Source organism: Polyodon spathula, chromosome 25 (assembly GCF_017654505.1).
Source record: "Polyodon spathula isolate WHYD16114869_AA chromosome 25, ASM1765450v1, whole genome shotgun sequence".
In the NCBI taxonomy this organism is placed as follows: domain Eukaryota; kingdom Metazoa; phylum Chordata; class Actinopteri; order Acipenseriformes; family Polyodontidae; genus Polyodon; species Polyodon spathula.
The window spans coordinates 1,956,846-1,976,894 of NC_054558.1; the positions used below are offsets into that span (position 1 = coordinate 1,956,846).

Consider the following 20,049-nt stretch of genomic DNA (forward strand, 5'->3'; position numbering starts at 1 on the left):
CAGAAATAAAAACACAAAGGCAAGCCGAGGTTTGTTTCAAAATTTTCGTAAAACTTTTTATTCTATCGGTTTCATTCAAGACCATTAAACAGAAGTACACAGGAGAAAGCTTTTTTCACGTTCCTGCAAGAACCATGCGGTCTCCCGACAACAGATATACTCCACGTGTTAGCGGAGGCACAACACAAACCCTAATATAGCCCCGGAACCACAGGAACACGAATCCTGATCTGAAATTTTGCGATGCTCTTTTGAACTTTTAGTAAGTTTACCATGATGTCATTTTTCTAGGATAAAGAAAAAAGAAAAGCACATATTTCATACATGAATATAGCTCATCCCAGACTGCTCTCGTTGCAAATCTGTATTCGTTACGAAAAGCCATTTCCAAAAAAAAAAAAAAAAAAAAAAAAGTTGGGTTTAGTATTTGGGTGCCGGCTGGAAAAAAGTACATTTTCTTGTTCTTATTATTTTAAAAGATTAGTTTATTTTTGTATGTTTTTTTTTTTTTTTTTTTTAAATTAGCAGAAATAAGGGCTTACAGAAAAGCAAAGCTGTAAAAACATCACGTTTGTGCAAAGTTCAAAAGAAAAACAACTTATGCAAACTGCACAGGGAATGGAATTCTGCACCGGGAAGCATTAGCTCATGTTTGTAGGGGGGGGGGCAGAATATAACTGGACTCAGAAACCTGTACCTTTCACAGCAGAAGGTGCCAGTGCATCTTTTAGTAAAGTCTATTATCCCCAGAGTTTCACCTTTAACAGGGCTGAATCTGCGATATCAGAGCTGGGATTTCAAGACACCATTACATTTTGCATGGCTCGATCAAAGTGTTAAAACCGCTTTTTACTGAAAAGCAGAGGATTGTGTACGGCGAAGTTTTCCCCAGAGAAACAACGTAGCCTCCCAACCCTTTTTTTTTTTTTTTTTTTTTTAAAAGCACACCGTTTAAAAAAAGGTGCAGAATTCCAGATGGTGAAACAAACGCATTGCTTCAAGCTAAACCAAAGAGAAATAGTCTTACAGTAAATGACCACTGATTAGTGTTCCCCTCTCAAAACACAAAACAAAGAAAACAAAAGCCTGTGCAAGACTGCGAAGGTCCCAAGCTGCCCCTGTGCCTTTCTGTTTGGTTTTCAGGAGAGCACAGACAGGTGGATGCTTCCGCACGGTTATGACTCGGTTTGCAGGAGGACAGTGGGGGGGGGGGGGGGGGGGGGGGGGTGCGCTGCTCTACGACTCTCCACGCCGGCAGGTCACATGATTAAAACTTCTCCTCTCCGAGAGGTCAGTCGATGACACCAGCTTGACGGATCTTCCTCTCAACACTGAAGCCCTGCAAGGTTGAAGACAGCATGGATTAGGAGAGACGACACGCCAGGGGCGATTTTAAATGCTCATTGGGGACGCCTGAAACACAAGCAGCTGGATCCTCAGAGCACACTCCACAAGCACTGCCTTAGGAAAGGCAGTCCAGGACTGGTGCAGCCATCAAACCCCAAGATATACAGGGACACAACAAAAAAAAAAAAAAAAAAAACTTTAAAAAGACCGCGACTTCCCTCTGACTGCTACTAATGTTGAGTGTACCCCATAGCTTTGAGGACCAGTGAACCTGGCTCACAGGAGCCATGTACTCGAACGGGTGCAGCGTTGAAGCTTGGCCCGGTACCTTGGAGTTGTCGGGTCCTCTGGGCTGGCGCAGGATGACCAGGCGAGGGGCGCTCGAGTCGTCCAGAGTGATGCTCTTCAATCTGTTCACCAGCCGGTCTGGCCGAGGGGTGGACACAGGCTTCGGACCCTCGCTGCACAGCGGCAGAGCACAGAACCAAAAGTCATCATTTACCTTTACTGGATTATTAGTCATTTAGCAGACTCTTATCCAAAAAGACTTCGCGACTGGGGCGTGAACTATACATCAACAGCTGCTGCAGCCACTTACAATAGACCTCAGTTGTATGCCTTACTGTCTTGCATAGTCTTATAACCGGTTCTTAACAGCCAGCAACAACAACCCCAACCCCCCCCCCCCATCCCAATACTACATGACTGAGGCCTCTTGAATAAGCATTAGCCAGCATACCTGACCCGACGCACGTTGCAGGCACTGCACTTCCCGGTCCGCTGGTTCAGAACCACAGAGAACTCCACCTCATCTCCAGCCTGCAGCTCCACCCCGTCCTGAACCTCCTTCACGTGGAAGAACAGCTTCTTCCCATCCCCAACCTCGTAGCTTATAAAACCGAACTGAAGGGCGGGACGCAGCACACAGGGCAGGGGGAGGCAAGCAAGCAGAGGACAAAATACAATTAGAAAAGGGACCTTAAGACCAGATAGATGCTCAATACAAAACCTTAACAGGTCAGGGAGATGAGAATAGGCCAGGTCTCTTCAGCTATTAAAAGGGAAGGTGTAGTTTTTAGCTGAACACTCTCTAAACCAAACATCTAGAGCTCACTCTATGCAGACACATGTCACGATTTTGTTTGCTTAGACATTAAAGCAGCTGCAATTCACTCCCTCGTGAATATAGCAAGGGATTAACCTGCACCCAATGTTGCTATTGGGTTCAAGCCGACCCTACCTGGTCTTTCACACACTCCACTGGGGCTCTGCGCAGAGGGACAATGTTACAGGCCATCTTCTGCCCAGTCTGGCTCACCATACACAGCTGGAACTTCACCATCTCAGCCTTCTGCAGGCAATCTGCCTTGTGAGCCATCCCGACTATCCCGAAGGAGAAGCTCTGGCCCTTCAGGTCTCCTGCAGACAAAGAGCGCAGGAGGAGTGAGGTGAGCGAAAACCAGCAGACTTGCTCCAGAGCCTTCCCATTAGCAGGCAGGAAGCTAGCGGTGGTATAGCTGGATACGAACAGCGTGCTCGTCCTTTAAAAAGGTATTCAATCTCTGTGAATCTCTTGTGCCACGTAACCATACTGCCCAGGTCTTGTAATGCGTGACTGGTTACTTCTAATACAGGTGGAAACACAATCATCCATTGCATCTATAACTCAGTAAGGATCCAGGTTTAAAATGGGAGAGTTCTGTGTACAGGTTTACAAACAGATCTGAAACACAGCACATGCAAGCCCGCTGTTCTGGAGGCTGGGGCAGTAATGGTGGTAGTAGCAGCGCAGGCTCACCTTCCTCAATGGCCTCGATGACTCCCTGGTATTCAGTCTGGGTGGGGTCCACGCTGCGCAGGGGCCGCACAACCTTCCCCAGGCACACCGTCACGCCGACATCATCGCCAGCTCCGTTCACTGCGGGGGCACAACGCGGAGGAACGCTTTAGACAGCACGCAACTTAAAACCTGCCTGTATTTCAAGGGTTTGGAAATACGACATGGCATAATCAAACCCACCCATACAAGGCAATGCAAAATGAACCAAAATAATTGAAAGTAGTGGATGCCAAGTACATTACAAAGACTTCACATAAAATCCCCGATTAAGATTTGAAAAATGAGAACAGGACCCACTGAAAGTCTCCTTACCAGCAGCAACCTTGGTGACTTTCTCAGCACTGACTTTGTTCCCCTTGCCCTTGGAGAGGGTGTACTCCACCGAATCCCCCAGCTCCAGATCATCCAAATCCCCACAGAGCTCACTGCAGAGACACACAGCGCAGATCAGCACTCACGCAAAATGAAATCACTGTGTGTAAAATTATTGTAGTGATATAATATTATATATGATATATATATATATATATATATATATATATATATATATATATAAATAAAGGATTAATTGGATATAACATGGGTATACGTCACATGTAGTTGTAACTGCAGTGTACAACAATTAAGATGTGTTTTGGATGTACACAAAAGGGTTATATTTCAGGACATTTGACAAACAAGTTCTGAAATGTTTTATTAACCATTTAAGTAAGTTAATAATTTTAGCCTTTTGCATCCATGCATGCATATGTGCGTGCACGGGCACGTGTTGCAACAGCTGACCTGTAGTGGAAGAAGATCTCCTGGTCGTGATTCGCAGTTTCTATAAAGCCAAAGTTGTCCTTCAGAGTTGCAATGTATCCCAGCAGCCTCTTGGAGTTGACACTGCGGTTCAGGATCTTGATGGACACTGCGCTCTGCTGGCCCGTTCGCTTCACCTCAGAAATTGTGAACTCAACCTGGCCAGGAAGAAAAAAGCAGGAGACACATTCAGCACCGAGCTCCCTCCAACGTCTACATGTCCTTCAGAACATGGTGTGTGTAGCAGACTAGCGGACTGAGGGAATGGATTTGGCACAGCCCTGGAACGTCCAAAACCTACTGCTGTGACCACAACCTAATAGCTGCCCTTTACATGTACCCCAAAACCCCCTAGGAGTTACCCGTGCTGCCATAAACTCTGCCAGACCATCTCACTGATCTTGTGTTCAAACTCCAGGCTGCACGGCTCTCCTGAAAGCCATCTCCCTGCGTCTCCCATCCAACACCCGACCGGGAAGACCACTGTGCTACATGAAATTCACAACACGACAGCCAAGTTTCACCGACACTTCTCCCGGCGTGACTCTCGGGTTACTGCACCTGCATGCTGGAAAGCGCGTGGCAGTCCTACGCATTTCCGTGTGTGAATTGTGCAGACGTCTCCTACCTTATCCCCAACTTTTGGATAACCAGACCCCTCCAAGTCCTTGGTGTGGTAGGGAATAGTCAGCTTCATGCCACAGTCTTCATATGCAATAACACCCTCCTCTGCATCCTGCAGTAACACAGGGAGAAGGCACATGTTCTCATGAGCTGCTTCAGGAGGGTAAGGACACACCTCAATGCCACCTACACACGGTTAGAGCTGTGTATACATCATGCACAAGAACCATTCCCAGGGCTGGAAGACATTTTCTTTTAGAAATTGTTTTGGTAGTGGCACCTCTGAAAACGTGTCTATGCCTCAGCCTACTTTGTGATTGAATATAAATTGTTATTTGCGATAGCAATTTAATAGGTATCCATTTTAAAAATGGGATTCCGAAACAGGAGGCAAAACATGCCCTTTGTTGATTCAACCAACATTTAGTGTACGCTCAGCAACACCAAAACAGCCGTGCACGCCTGCACTTCCAAAAGCAAGCGTTCGGTTGAACAAGCCGACTTCAGGATCCCAGCTCTGCCTCCCGATGAGCTTCACAGACAAGTGAAACTCAGGAGTGTCCAACAGTTAATAACCCAGCGATGCCTATTCAGAATTAGTGTGATCAAATGCTAAATACTCGTTTAGGGTTACTGGATATTGTATTTAGGCCACACTGGGGGATGGACTAAGGATTCAAAAGACTACTGTGCCCTAAATGCTAGGCCACCCTCTTCCTACCAGACAGGGACAGTCCATTTGAGGGCATCCAGGACTGCATTATCATTGAGTTAGTGTCAGTGAATCTGTGTAACTCACACGTTAGGTCAATCATTCATGCCACAGAACCACACCACAGGAACCCACCTTGTCTACTTTACTCTTGGGATTTTGAAATTTAAAAAAAAAAAAAAAAAAAAAAAAAAAAAAAGAAATGCAAAAGTCACTACATTTCACCGTTGCATTTCTCCAAGTCTTACTCAATGTTAGTGTTTTTGCGGTTTTCCCCATTATGAATCTTTAGGAAGTTAACTCTGACTCGTAATATAATAGTTCCTGAATACATTTCAATTTTAAAAGTACGAATGGTTCAGAAAGTTGAGGAAAAAGGACAATAAACAAAACAGGAGGGGAGTTGAGCACAGAGACAGACAATAAATACAAAGCCCAGGAGTGAGACTACTGGCACTCCTGAAGCTGCAGCTACACAGTAAACATCGTCCTACCTTATCTTTTTTCTAAATGTAGTGGGGGGGCAACAAACAGGCAGGCAAAGAGTCAAGAGAAGAGGAGAGAGAGAGCAGAGAAGGAAGATTAGGAGTATGACACACATAACATTGTCAATACATAAAAACAGCCCAAGACTATCAAAAGCAACCCATATTGAGTCACTCAGTCCAGAAGTCCAGGCGCACTGCATGTAGGGAATAATGAAATGTCCAAACCTTCTCTTTGCCCTTAGCAGGGCTGGTGGCTTTAGAGGAGGCCCCAGTGGCTTCCTTCTCCACCACCCCGATGAAGCACTGCTCAGACTGAGTGTGAAAGGACACAGTGCCCTTGGGCAGCTTCTTAATCCTGACCGCGTGGTTCCTCTGAGCCGACAGCATGTCCTGTACAGGGGAGCCGGACCGGGAGGTCAGAACAAACTGCTGCACGGGACATGAACATGCTTTCAGGGTTTGCATCAACAAGACGGGGTGAAGTTTGAAGGTTCAAAAAAAGCTGGAGATCAAGGGAGCTGCTGCACTACCCCAGATATTGACACTTAATAAACGTGGCAAGGTACTGGTCAAGAAGACGTCTACTACTGCGCGATGGAAAGAGTTACATTGATGCAGGCTTTTAATCAGTTAAAAATGTTCAGTTCTGACAAATGAACTGACTAAAGCCAAAACTTATTTATATAAAATGCTCAAAATCAATACTTGCCAACTACTCTTAAAACACTCACTGGCAGAATCATCTACCAACCACACGTTACCCAACTCTGGTCATTTTATTACACCGTTATCCTTCAGACAATTCTAGAGCACGAAATGAACCAAAAAGCGCTGGAGTCTACGAAAAACAAAATCAGTGGATTCTAGAAATCGCACAGACAAGATCTACAACAGACAGACCATTCCACTCTCTACTCACAAGCACGGGCTACAGAGACAGTGCTGTGCTTGCAGTAGCTTGTGGAATGGTCCGTCTCAGTACCAGTTAAAAAGGGCGATTTAAAAAAAAAAAAAAAAACGGTACTTACAGGGACGACTGTGAACTCCACTTCATCCGAGATGTGCAGCTGGCTCTCCTCTAGAATCTCACTGAAATGGAAGAACATTCTGGCATCTCTGTCCACACACTTAATGAACCCAAACCCGTCTCTCATCGCAGCTATCACGCCCTGCAGGGAGGGAGGAAAAAAGAAATATATAAAAAAGATCTGCAATTTGAAATCTGCACTGCTTTCCACCTCTGGGGAGAAATAATTCAGCACTGAGAAATGCACACAGTGGTGTCCGTCTAGTGCAGTTTAACACTCTTATTGGGATACTGGTCACTCAATCGCTACCTTTATTTATCCAGATGAGTTAAATAGAGAAAAACAGCCTGGCAAGAGGCTCTCACTACTACAGCAAACCAAACAATCATAAAACTCAACAGGCACCGAGCTCCGGCAGCAACGAGGTCGACCTCTACGAGGAAAAGCATCCTCTGTTCATGACAGGTACGAGTCTCCACCCCTGATGCTTTCAAAGTGAACTAGGAAGCCTTGAATTCTAGTGCCGTTTTATGGTCATTTAAAACGTACGTCCAGATACAGAAGTGAAGTGCTCTGCCTCATTTGGACATGGAGAGAGACGGGAGACAGAGAGAGAGAGAGAGAGAGAGAGAGGAGCCCCAGCCCTGCTCACCATCTCTCTGGTTTCCTTGGTGAACTGGAAAGTGTCCGGCAGGATCTCGATGTTGGTGGCTCTCTCCAGTTTGTCCCTCCGGTCGGTGGAGATGTTGAACTGCACATGGTCTCCCTCCAGCAGGGTCACCTTGGACTTGGTGTCCTTGTCTCCGAAGAACAGCTCCTTTTCAGTGAAGGAGATCCGAGCTCCGATCCGGCCGGGGAGGGGGTCGTTCTGCAGGAGGAGAAGAGGGGGTCAAATCAGAACACCTTCCTTTCTGGGTTTAGTGCAGCTAAAACTACAGCCACAATTCCCTTTGAAACAGCTCCATTTCACAATTGGATCAGTCATGAGCAGGCCATGTTGAAAACGAATTGTGCATGTACTAGAATTAGGACTGCCCTCTACATTAAAACAGGCAATTCACCAAGGAGGCAGTGTACATAAAAAACATTAGTACACTCGTTTAAAAAGGAATGCTTGTACTTCTTGCAAAACACTCCGCGTAACAACTTCACCAGCACAAGCTTCCTTCAGGTCTGAGTTTTGGTGGCACGACTGGAAATAAATCCACTGCAGTTTAATTTGGAAGAAGTGCCATCGCTTTTAAGCTAGCGTGGGGTGTACTTGGCATTTAAAATTCTCATACTACAACACCAATGGTAGCAAGCCTATAACCTCTCATTTCCAGTTGCCTCATGGTGGCAGGAGAATCCTACAGTCAGAGTATTCAATTCAAGTAAGGCATGGATTTGAAATTGTGCTGCATGCTGTTAAACATGTCACCTGGTTTTTGTTGGGGACTTTTGGGATCACTTTGGTGACGGTTCCTTCAAAGTGTTCGATACTGATATCCTCGAAAATAACCGTTCCTTGGGGCAGCAGCCGCACCTCTGTCGCCACTTCTTTACCCTGGAAACGAAAGCACAATGAGACCAAAGTTACTGAAAGAGACAGTTCTCACCACCCTGGACACCCAGAGGACAGCACCCAGCTACGCATGCACATGAGAAACAACATATAAGGCATTTCAGAGCATGTGCTTTGGGCCCTGGCCAGGCCAGGCAGTCAGTCACTCACGTTTCTCTCTTTGATGGTAAACTCCACATCGTCTCCTGCCTGCAAGGTCTCCAGGTCCCCTTTAAACTCGCTGTAGTGAAAGAAGATCTCCTTCACCACATCTGCCCTCTCAATGAACCCAAAGGCTTCCTGACAGGAACAATTCAACAGCAGCAAGTTACAAGCGGTCCAGTAATTGATTTTTTTTATTTATCATGCAAATCAAGGAAACTACAAAACGATAATCGCAAAAAAAAAAAAAAAAAAAAAAAAAAAAACCTACTGGAAGCCAATGTCAGTTTTTCATTAACTACGTGGAAAACTATAAACCGGCAAGTGCAAAGATATTCTTTCCAGGTTAACTGCATGAACTTGAAAACAATACCTTTGCAGAACTGAACTGCCTTTGTGGGGCAACAGAAGCATAGATGGCAAGGCTTGTGACCAAATGTCAAATTGCATATTAACCCTCACAAAGCAAGATGAAGTGTGAAGCGTCTTGCTAAACTGTTAAAGCTGAAGGAGGGCGTGTCTCGGGTTACCTTGGTTGCACAGACGACCCCCTGGCAGCGGACTTGTTTCTTCTTAACGAGCATGATGCTGTGAGCGCTCACTGCGCCGGTGCTGAGGACACATCCAAACAGCTTGGTTTAGTTCATTCGCTTTGTGCCCACCGGGCCAGCACGGGTACAGCTATAGCACTGCTAGTTCCTCAGCATGGTTAAACTCTACTGCAGCCAGCTGACAAGCTGCTGCAGAACCTGTGCAGGAGCTAGCAAGGTCACGACCCCACAGGGCTGTGCTTGCAGGGATCCTCAAAGAAACTTTTCAAAACATCATGACCCCCCAACCCAACCCACCCCCCCCCCCCCCCCCCCAAATCTCTTGGTAGGTGATCAGTCAGAAGGAGTCATGTTTGGGAACCCCTGACAAAACCTTCATATCAAACACAAATACCTTCAGCTCAATAATAACAATATGGGGACCAATCATATTACAACAAAAGGGAAAAAAAGGCGGTGGGTGTTTGGTCACTTCTACTTTAGTCTTATCGAGTTCACCTGTAAGCAGACAGCAAGACCTGGAAAGGCTCAAGGATACTGTACAATGGGAATCATAATGCCATTTAAAAACAGTAAAGAGAGACGAGACAAAGACGAGCCAAGCTACTCCTGGCGGCGATGGCCAGCAGAGGGCACCCACTGTTTGTTGGTCTCCATGAAGAAGGTGACCTTGTCCCCGGTCTCCAGCGGCAGGCTTCCCTCCACGTCCTCGGGGGAGTAGGTCAGGTAGAACACTTCCTGTGTACACAGAGAAGAGCGCTGGATTACGGTCTAATGCAGCCTCATTTTCAGAATGCCTTACAAGCCCTTCAGACTGGAGGGGGGGGGCGATGATACACGCTTTACTGTAGAAGAGGCCCGTCTTACCCGCGCCCCTCCCTGATGCCTTTAAAAAGTTAATTATCTTGTTTTAAACCAGGACATAACTCTTCAATTGTTCCCAGTACTTTCTAAAAAAAGACAGCATGTACAGCTGACTAGACTTGGATCTACTGAAAAGGTTTTTACAGACCCTGGTTATCCAAGCACCTGGGCTGTCTACAGCAGAGTCACCCCCTGCTTGGGAGTGCACATGGGTCTTGCTTTACTGCATTTTAAAAAAGGGCAGTCCCTGGTTCTCAAACAACAGCAAGAAGAGCAAAGAAACAGGCAGAAAGTGGGTAGTGATGTTGAAATCTTGCACCAAGTTGATCTGTCACAACAAGATTGGAACAAACATGCAGCTCGATTTGTTTTTAAAGACTCTGCGATTCCGGCTGCGTGAAATTCTATGGGACACAGCTCCCGAGGAGATGTTCACTGACTCACCCCATTGCGTTCGTAACACACACTCCCGGTGGGAGCCTGTCCAGGGGCGGATTTTCCATCCAGGTGGTTTGGAATTGCACAAACAACCTGTTAAATACAAACATCAGTTTATTCACTCAGTTATATACGACCAGCTTTACACACACAGGTATTTATAATGGATTAGCACTTCTGCAACAGTCCTCCTAATATCTGCTTTTCATGCCTACTTAGTTCACAAAGCAGAACGCTACAAAATTACAAACGATTAGTCTCTGGGTGCGTCCTTGGTTCTAACTGACAGGATGCACAAACAGCACGTTCGTTTGCTTGCTGAATCCAGCTTCTATACATCACTTATTTATAAAACTTAGAAAACCAACAAGTACAGAATTAGCGTTCATGTGATCTTCCTTCTCTAAAATAGAGTGCAGTTTAAAAAACGTAAGGCTAACTACACCCGTTTAAAAGGGATAATCGATTACATTTAAACGAACACAGAGTCGCTATGTATTTGTAACTTTAAAAAGGTGCAACACGAGTGTGGCTGTCACCGTATTCGTTTACTTCAGAAGCCTGTCTGGAGGGTACCAGGCAAAGATGTGCAAGACACAAAGTGGTGTATAGGATTCTGTAGTTCAAAAACTAAAAATCACACATGCTTTCACACTTAAACATAAATCATACATAGCGACTCTTAAAAATAGCTCCTAAATGTAACTGACATGAATAAAATAGATTATACAGTAAAACCTGCTTACATCCACTCAAATGACCTTTACAAACAGCTGTCAAATCACTATTATACCTTTTTGAACACCCAGTTTCCAATAGAAAGGATTTTGGGAGCAGTTAAAATGAGCGCGCACACACACCCGATTGCATGTAGCCAATGTAATAAACTCATCCCAGTAGAGTAGTTTTACCACAAGCTTTCCGCTCCTGTACGATCAGGCTGTTTTATTTGAGATCTTTGGTATCAGAGGTGGACAGAACAGGTTTCACTGTGTATACAAACTAATTAAATAATAAAAATGAACATTAAATAATAAATGAACGAAAAAAAGGATTTCTTAACTGTATCTCTAAAACCATGCAGCACAGTAAGGGGAGTGGTGAGTGAGTTTGTGTCAATCGGCCCCACCTGCCCAGTGATTCTCTCCTCAGGCAGGATCTCTGGTTTAATCTTTACCAGCTTCACCGCGATGGGCTTCCCTGTGCGCCTGTCAGACGACACCTCAAACTCCACATCATCTGGAGGAGAGAACGCTCCGTGATACACACACACACACAATGCAACCCCACAGCGCCCCCTACACTCGGGGGACTGTCTGCACTGCACCCCCCCCCCATGATTCAGTCCCAGACCGGATGCTCTACAGGCAAGCTGCACTAATTCAAAACTACCTCATAGTCCTGGGTGTTCGGTTTGTCTTTATTCCTCCCGCTGCCTACAGCTCCGCTTCTCCAAATAGGAACTTAGCAGCCTGGCAATGGCCCCCCCTACACGTGGGGAGGTGGCCTCAAAACTTGCAATGCATACGATATCCCTTTGGGTCTCACTAGGGGTTCTGTGTTCATCTAGGGTAGCAGGGGGTGGGGGTGGCATTGTACAAACAGCATTCACATTGTTCATCTAACCAGATCATGTTCTGGTGAAGGACTGTGCAACTCCTCACATAACAGGGATGGTTTCCCAGACCCTGTAGGCAGCCCATAATGAGAAATTCCTTCCTTCCACTGCTCTGTATCTGAACACTGGTCCACCCCCACCCCCCAGGTCACACCCACCTCCAACCTTGAGCTCCTGCAGGTTCCCGTTGTACTGGGAGCAGTGGAAGAAGAGGCGTGCCTGCCGCTCGGAGCACTGGATGAACCCGTAGGAGTTGAGCAGTTTCTCCACGACGCCGGTCTCCCGCAGGCCCCCTGCAGTGTCGGTGGCATAGCCCGAGTGCCCGTTGCTGTGCAGCATGTTCGGATCAAAGCTCATCTGGAAGAGTCATGCGAGGCAGGGACAGGGATGGAGATTAGAGACGGCTTCCTCGTTGAGAATCAAAAGGTTAAGAGCCCTTTCTCTCTCGCTCCGTTCTGACCACACCATGCCTCAGGCTTGCAAACAGCTACAGAGCGCATGATGAGCCTGGACTACCAGACTGGACCTTTTCAGACAATAACATTCCATCTCAGCCAACAGCTAGAGAGAGAAGCTTTCTTAGATCCATAGAAATCTGACGGTCTTGTATTTAGCAGGACCACCAGATCACCTCAGATGGTAACAGGTTCAGTTTTGTGCGTTTGGCTTGGAATACAAAAGTTATGGCAGTAGCACTTCTTACTAGGAGGAGTAATTGGATTGTCAAAACACTTTTTACAAACAATGCAGATATATAAATAATCATGTTATGGTCAAACGCACTCAAAGTGATTTAAAAAAAAAAAAAAAACACACACACATGCACGACAAATCCTCACTCCAAAGCTACCCAGTGTAAGATACAACCAGACATCCACAAACACACAGTCTCATTCCAGACAGTAACCTACGGATCGCCCTGCTGGTGTTTCTGGAGGGCGGACCTTAATTCCATCACATCTCAAGCTTGTAGATTAAAAGAACGCCCTAGAAACTCCACTGTAGTTGGACAGAGCGCTACACTGATTAGGACTGTTCTGAATGTTCCGACGCTGGCTCGTTGTCTTACTTCATGTAAACTGACTGTAACCCGGGATCTCTGTATTAGTCACTAGTCACTGGGCACAGAAACACGCCTCCATGCGGTTACATTTCACACGTGCAGCAGAGGGGAGTCCTCCACCACTTACAGATCTCCGATAGAGGAGGGTCCTCTTCAGGGTTTTACGCCCAGCAGCAGAGGTGCTGGGGTAGGAGATGGAGGAGGAACGGTGGGAGGGCAGGGCAGCGGGGGGAGGAGGAGGAGGGAGAGGGGGGTCTGGAGGAACGGGGTACAGCTGCTCCATCTCAAACAGCTGGGGGAGCACTGCAGCACACTGTCAAGGAGGAAGAATCCTGCTTTGAGAACACGGCGAAACGCACAGAACAGAGGCACACATTTAGAGAGCGAGAGAGAGTCAGTGGCCTGGGTCTGGGCAGACCGATTCCATCCCCTCACTTTCCACCTCGACACCCTGCTGTGAAGATAAGATTCCACTGGAAAAGTGACACCAGCCTCTACAGTATCCGTACTGCTGCACACTTTACATTTCTGTGTTCATATGTACATAGACTCGATAAAGAAAATGCACATGACTATTTGCTTAGACTTGAGACATGCAACGCAGCAGAGATGTCAGTGGATTGTATTTACTGCACTGGACTTCAGGTAACAAAAACAAAAAAGCACACAGGCAAGCAGGGAAGAACATTTAATAATGAAAAAGTGTGCTCAGCAAAGAGTAAACACGACACAAGAGACCAATATTAAAAACTAGGGATACTGATATTTTTTACAACAGTATTATTTGAATACTAGTTGGTTGGCAATGGAGGGTTGTTGAATCAAACTAGACCCATTTAAAAAGCAGGCAAACGCACAGAAACAGAACAGGGTTTGGACTGGAAAGGTGGGCTGGTCCTTAGGATCACCTGGGAATCACAGTCACTGCAGAAACACAACTCTCAACACTGGCACTTCTTCCAAGGGTTAGAATGGAACCAAAAAAATAAAAAAAATCATGGAGTCTACTGAACATAAGCAATGCATTGAGATCTAAACAGGGCACATGACACTGGGGAATGGAGGGTTACATGCAAGGTGTGTATTGCAGGGCACAAGACCAGCCTCCTACCTGCAGATTCAATTAAGAGTTTGTCAGCTCAAGTCTACCTTGGACAATTAACCACTACCGTTCTCTGTTCCAATCCCCTGACAGCAAGACACATCGTTCAGAGGCACTTTCACCTCAACACAGTCCTAGGAAACACATGCATAAAGACAGAGGAGCCGCAAGCCGAGACACTTGGACTCTTACAAGACCTGTTCAGCGCTAGGTCTTTGACACAGTAAACTTTTAAGAACGGGAAACACTTTGCAGCAGGAACCCTAAATCAGAAATACGTTACATGAAGCCCCATCACATTAAACCTGACGCATGTCGAACCTCGTCTGTCAACATGGAAACCTGAAGCCGTTTATTTTGGCGCCCCGATGGGGGCGGGGCGATCGAGCCCTCGTCTCCTGCAGAGAGAGAGAGGCTAATCCCAGAGCCCAGTGGGAGCGATGGAGGGTTAGGCCACACACAGCACTAAGATGAGGATGGGAGGAGGAGGAGGAGGAGGAGGGGTAAATGGAACTTACAGATCGTCCGTACGGCGACAAGCCGAGTCCGACGGGAGAGGTGTTCCCCAGGTCAGTGTTAACGTACACAGCGGGGGGCGAGGCGGGCAAGGTAAACTCAACAAAGCCCTTCCAGGTGCTTGCCATATTCCTAGGAGCTTTGCAATGTACACCGTGTTTAAAACGCTGCATGTGAGAGCAACAAAACAGAAAGCAACAACCATGAATTACACAACGAACACCCACCACGGCAACCTCAAGTGGAGTTCCTCATTAAACTGAACCGCGGGATGCTGGCCGCTTCGAAGCGATAAGCCTGACCAGACACACATCTAAAACAGACTTAACTGCAGACAAAAAACAAATAGTCTACACCGGACTGGCAGGAACACAGGCTTCATCATTTCAACCAAGAAAGTTCACCTGAAGAGTACAGGCACTCTGTCCCCAATGAAACACCCACGTTGAGAGCTGCATGCTCCCGCTTTCTAAAAATCAATTTACTAAACAAAGAGGAATACGACTACTCTGCCTCTCAATTACAGCGTCGACAAAATAAATACATGTGACCCTGTAGGCTAAACAGCTCCACTGCAGGCAAAGCATTTCCAGTGCCAGCCTGCATGTGGTAAGGAATAGAAGACGGGATAGACTCCGTGCCCTGCAGCACCAATACAAAAACCAGACAACCTGAATCCTCGCGAAACTCAACCTGGTTGTCCTTTAAGACCTGCACAGTTTTTACTCCAAAAGAAAAAAAATCATGCATATGGGAATTTTAGAGTTTGATTTGCAGACTGAAGGAACATTACAGTAAAATGCCAGCAAGCTGCTAAACAATAGAATCTGCTCAAGTCTTGATTTTAATTTTTTTTAAAACTCTTATTCCCAGGCAGCTAAAACCTTAACCCTCTGCTGTGAAATACAGGATGTGAACTGTCCTGGCATCGCCCATTCACCGACTCAGTAAACATTCTGACATGCAATTAGATTCAGCATTACAGTTTGGTTATTGTTTCTATACAGTTGAAGGGGGAATCCAGTTATTTTTTTTAATTATTGAAGATTATTATTCAGCACTAGAGATTGAAGCCATTTCTGTGAATATGAAATAGATACTTCACAGACAACAGTGCATGATTCACTAAACGTTACTGCACCACTGTGCTTTGAGGGGGACACAGGACGGACACATTGAAGAGAGGCTGGGGTGGTGAGTAAGGGGGTACAGTTTATTCTCCATGGCCATCCAATCCTTAGTCAGTTTAAAAACAAAGATGCCCACAATTAACAGTGCTTGGGAAGCGTGGCACTGGCTTCTAAACAATCTGACAAACATATTCCACCCCCCCGGAAAAAAACAAGTAACAAAACCCACACCTGAAATCATTCTTCACTGCGACACTTACCCTGTGTGATATGTCTTGTGCGTGCAGGGTTCTGAAGCTGATAGCACTGCTGTAACAAAAACAGAACAGCAAGGGAGGAGAGAAAGAGAGAGAGAGAGAGACTGGAAGGAGACAAGGAGGGGTCTAGTGTAGCTAGCAAAGGTTCCGATTCTTGCTGCACTGGGCGAGGTGTCACAGCGCAGCGTGGAGAATGAAATAAGGACTAGTAGCAGCGTTGGGAAGTGCTTTTCTTGGTTAGAAGCTGTTGAGTAGGCACAAACTTCTTGTTTCAGATCAAGCGTTGTGTCTTGTTTTTCAGCTCGTCTTCTTGGCTGTCTTGGTTCTTTGGTTGCGTGTTTCTTGTTTTCTTCTTCGAGCGTCGTTGCAACTTGGTTTTTTTTTCTACGTGATCTGAACGTGAAGCAGCAGTTTCAGATGGTACAAATCAGTTTCGTTTCACTTCATACTGAGGAAAGAGGAGGGGAAAACAAAACCTGACGTCATTACTCAATTTTTCACGTTAAACAAATGGCAAGCTTTACATTACATCAATGACTGGGGTATTAAACCAAACATGACCCTCAGCAAGGGCAGAGGAGGGGTACGATACGCCTGCGCAGAACTCCAGATCAAACTCTCGTGCCGTCACACCGACGAGGAGGCACGGGCAGAAACACCGAGCTTCTTAAGACCTCAGGTCACCCTGGCAAAGTAATAAAAGCACATTCAACGCGACCTTGAGAAACCAAAACCTCTCATTAAAATAATAAGCGTGTGCTGTCTAGAGAGTTTAGTTTGTCAGGTTTTGGATCTCAACCTAGGTGTAACCAAACTGGCTGCAAGGGAAGTGCATCAGCGGGCAGCCAAGAGCTGCGTGTGGAGAAGAAACCGACAGGGAACTCGCTACCATTATGGCTGACTTTCTTACATATAGGTAAAGCATGCATACTCACAGCAAGCAGAGAACTGCTAAATTAAACACTGTTCATTGTGCTTCAGCACACAAGACAGAAAGTATAAAGTCTGACTGCTTTTAAAAATATATAACAATAAATGTTTGTAGTTATGATTAACACAATGATAAAACCTGGATGTGCTCTCTTTCTTAGTGTGACTCATTTATACTTGCAATGAGCCAATGGTTAAATGTACTGGTTTCTTTAAAACGAAACACTACGATCCCATAATCTGCCAGTGACCTTTGACAAGCATCAGGAATTTCCCAGGTTGGTCAAATTTGGAAAAAAAAAAAAAATTAAAAGGCACAGAAACAGCCTTTTGATTTGTGTGGCTGGCCGTGGGCAGGCGAAGCCCCTAACGAGTCCTGCACCACTACAGAAAAAGAGTTATAAAAGTGACCAGGAAACACTGAACATGCGTGTGTCCACATGTTCAGTGACAGAACAGACTTTCACTTTCTAGTGCGATTGAGGGTTTCAATATAAACGGTTTCGTGGGAGTCCTGAAGTACCCCCCCCCCCCCAAACATGACAAATAATATGAAGAATCGGCTGCTGGCCTCCCTCTGCCCGTCTCCTGGATTCTATACTCCCAGCCTCACCCACTATAAATACTGTCTCAACAGCAGCTGCAGTGCCTGGGAATGCCACTGGCACAGCAGCAGACACTCCCTGCTCTACATCTGGCCAAGGGGCCGCTGCAGCCTTCCTTGTGAGCAGAGCTTGTAAACAAGGCTCAACAGGGTCAGCAAACACAAGAGTACCTGACAGCACTACAACTGCAGGATGAAGGCTATTCACCAAGCTCAAGGCTAGTGTAAATGTGTATCAGGTTTTTTTTTTTTTTTAAAAAAGAGAGAATATACTGGAATATAAGGTTATAATCTACGCTTAAGTGGGGGGGGGGGGTGTTAGTGTGCTTTTGCCCCTCAAAACAAAGAGCTGGTGTAATCAGTCAACCAACTCTCCAGCCAGGGAATACAAAAACACGCTACACCGCGTTATGCCTAGGACTGTTCCCTGAGCATTTCTATCTGAATTATTGAATCGGGAGCAGCACACTACATACCAAACACCCTCCTCCGAGTCCTTGCTGGGCCGTTTATCTTGTCCGTTCTCCTGACCTGGCGGTGATGCTCATTAAACTGATCCAGTGCCCTACCTGCCCCCCTACAGTAATGTAGGGCAGCCTGCGAGAGCAGGAGGGGGTGCTCGGGTTATGGCACACTCCAGGTTTTCTATAGCAAGCGGCAAAGCGCTTATTTACAACAGCAGCTCCTGCTGCACCAGCAGAACGAGGTACACGCACAGGTCTCGAAATAAAAACCACACAACACCCAGACTGCTGGAAAACAGCGAGCAGGAGCTATCGCAGCCCCCCCTTACCCCCCCATCGGGGTTTGTTTACGTGTTTTTTCATCCTCAGCACTGGCCTGGCCTTTTGCCGATTAAAAACAGTATTTATATATATATATATATATATCATATATTATACACTGCACCTCACACTGCCAACCAGATGGCACGCCTGCGTCAAACGAGCACGTGCTCCGTGGGACTTGTAGATCTTTGGTTGTTTTTTTGTTTTTGGAGGGGGGGGTTAAGTCTTAGCTTAGTAAGCAATTTAAAAAAAAAAAAACTGCACCCCCCCCCCCCCCCCCTCTCCCTTGCAACAATAGCGCGTGCTGCGCAGCGACGTGACGCAGCAAATCCACATCCGCGGCTAGAGCCCGCCCTCGCTGTGCCAAGCTATAAGCTCATTGGCTGCTTCGCCGCGCAGCACGACGCCCTGCCGATGCTGGTTGGCCGCTCGACACATCAATAACGGTCCCGTTTAAAGCTTGCTGGAGACGACGCGAATACGCGTCTTTATGCTTTTAAATTCATCTCGGGGATTCGAGTCAGCGAGAGAAACAGCCGCTCGGTGCTTCCAGCAACCGCCCTCCCCATGAAACAGAGCGCTCTCCACAAAGACATCGTGCTACTGAACACAAAGAGCACGACGCGGGGGGGCACGCCGCTGTAAACACCCCCCCGGCTTTCAAACACTGCGACCGAACAGACGCGTCCAAAACCTCTAACCAGAGCGCAAAACAAAGCGGCGCCGCGACAAGAGAGGAGCCCCGCTTCCAAACCCGTCTCAAAGCCGAGGCTGCTTTTAACAATGCGAGTGCAACTCACCCCAACAGCCCTGAGCACTGTCTCCAGCGCCGCCATAAGCAGCACGGCACCTTACATAGAGAAACCCGCGAACTCTCGCGAGATCAGCCGACCCGGCCCGGCCCCCTGCCCTCGGCCCCGCCCCCGGGCAGAGCCCCGGGCCCGGGCCCGAGGCGGGGCCCCGCCCCTGCGGGGACGCTCGGGGGCGGCCCCTGCACTGCGCGTTTCTGCACACAGAACCGGCGCGCAACCACCTTGAAAAAGCCAAATAACCCAATTTAACAAAAATGTGAAACCAATTCTAACAAAATCTGTTAACCCTTTCTTCTTTTTTTTTTTTTTTTGGGGGTCCCAAATCGATATTACTGTCGTGGAAAGACTCCAAGCCCACGTGCTATAAGCTATAACACTGTGGGTTTCATCACAATTTCACAAGGATTCACCCGACTGTTAAGTCTTTGTATGTGCATCTACTGGAAGTGTCTGTTACAGAGGTTTGGAGATTTATATATATGATATATATATATATATATATTATATTAGATATATATATATATATATATACATTGCTGCTGAAGACACTTGGTCAGGACATTCCTTTAGCAGATTCTGAGAATTAAAGTAGCTGTCGGGTTGCTCGTGTGTGTGTGTGTGCCTGTCAATTCATATGCATGCACACAGTGCTGTTGGCAGCCGTGACAGCAGTTCACATGCTGCTAACTGTTACCCCATTCAGCTGTCCTTCACAGTGGGTATGTCTATTTCCAGCCTCTTCCTTCAATAGGAGTTCTGCTAGTTTTTTTTTTTTCTGAAAGCACCCGAGCTCTGCTCTGAGGCCCCCTATGAAGAAGTCATTGAGGTCCC

The 20,049-nt window shown here is 46.6% G+C and overlaps 1 protein-coding gene across 15 annotated transcripts; it reads right to left on the minus strand.

Moving 5' to 3' along the window:
- Window positions 1–30: 30 nt before the first annotated feature.
- Window positions 31–19,314, minus strand: LOC121299485 (cold shock domain-containing protein E1-like). 15 transcript variants are annotated; one of them, XM_041227218.1, is made up of 24 exons: window positions 19,207–19,314; window positions 16,088–16,532; window positions 14,700–14,864; window positions 13,207–13,392; window positions 12,175–12,373; window positions 11,528–11,637; window positions 10,405–10,491; window positions 9,737–9,855; window positions 9,076–9,157; window positions 8,555–8,683; window positions 8,261–8,386; window positions 7,493–7,708; window positions 6,841–6,981; window positions 6,038–6,241; window positions 5,819–5,830; window positions 5,460–5,474; window positions 4,617–4,724; window positions 3,971–4,146; window positions 3,500–3,612; window positions 3,146–3,265; window positions 2,588–2,766; window positions 2,087–2,250; window positions 1,676–1,808; window positions 31–1,339 (listed from the first exon to the last, which is right to left on the minus strand). In XM_041227218.1, the coding sequence occupies exons 3-24, from the start codon at window positions 14,823–14,825 to the stop codon at window positions 1,292–1,294; spliced, it is 2,793 nt and encodes a 930-aa protein (XP_041083152.1). In that variant the 5' UTR covers window positions 14,826–14,864; window positions 16,088–16,532; window positions 19,207–19,314; the 3' UTR covers window positions 31–1,291. The 15 variants fall into 15 exon arrangements, with proteins under 15 accessions (XP_041083152.1, XP_041083150.1, XP_041083147.1 ...); XM_041227216.1 differs by having other exon boundaries at window positions 6,038–6,202; window positions 9,737–9,834; window positions 11,462–11,637; XM_041227213.1 differs by having other exon boundaries at window positions 9,737–9,834; window positions 11,462–11,637.
- Between the last annotated feature and the right edge of the window lie 735 nt (window positions 19,315–20,049).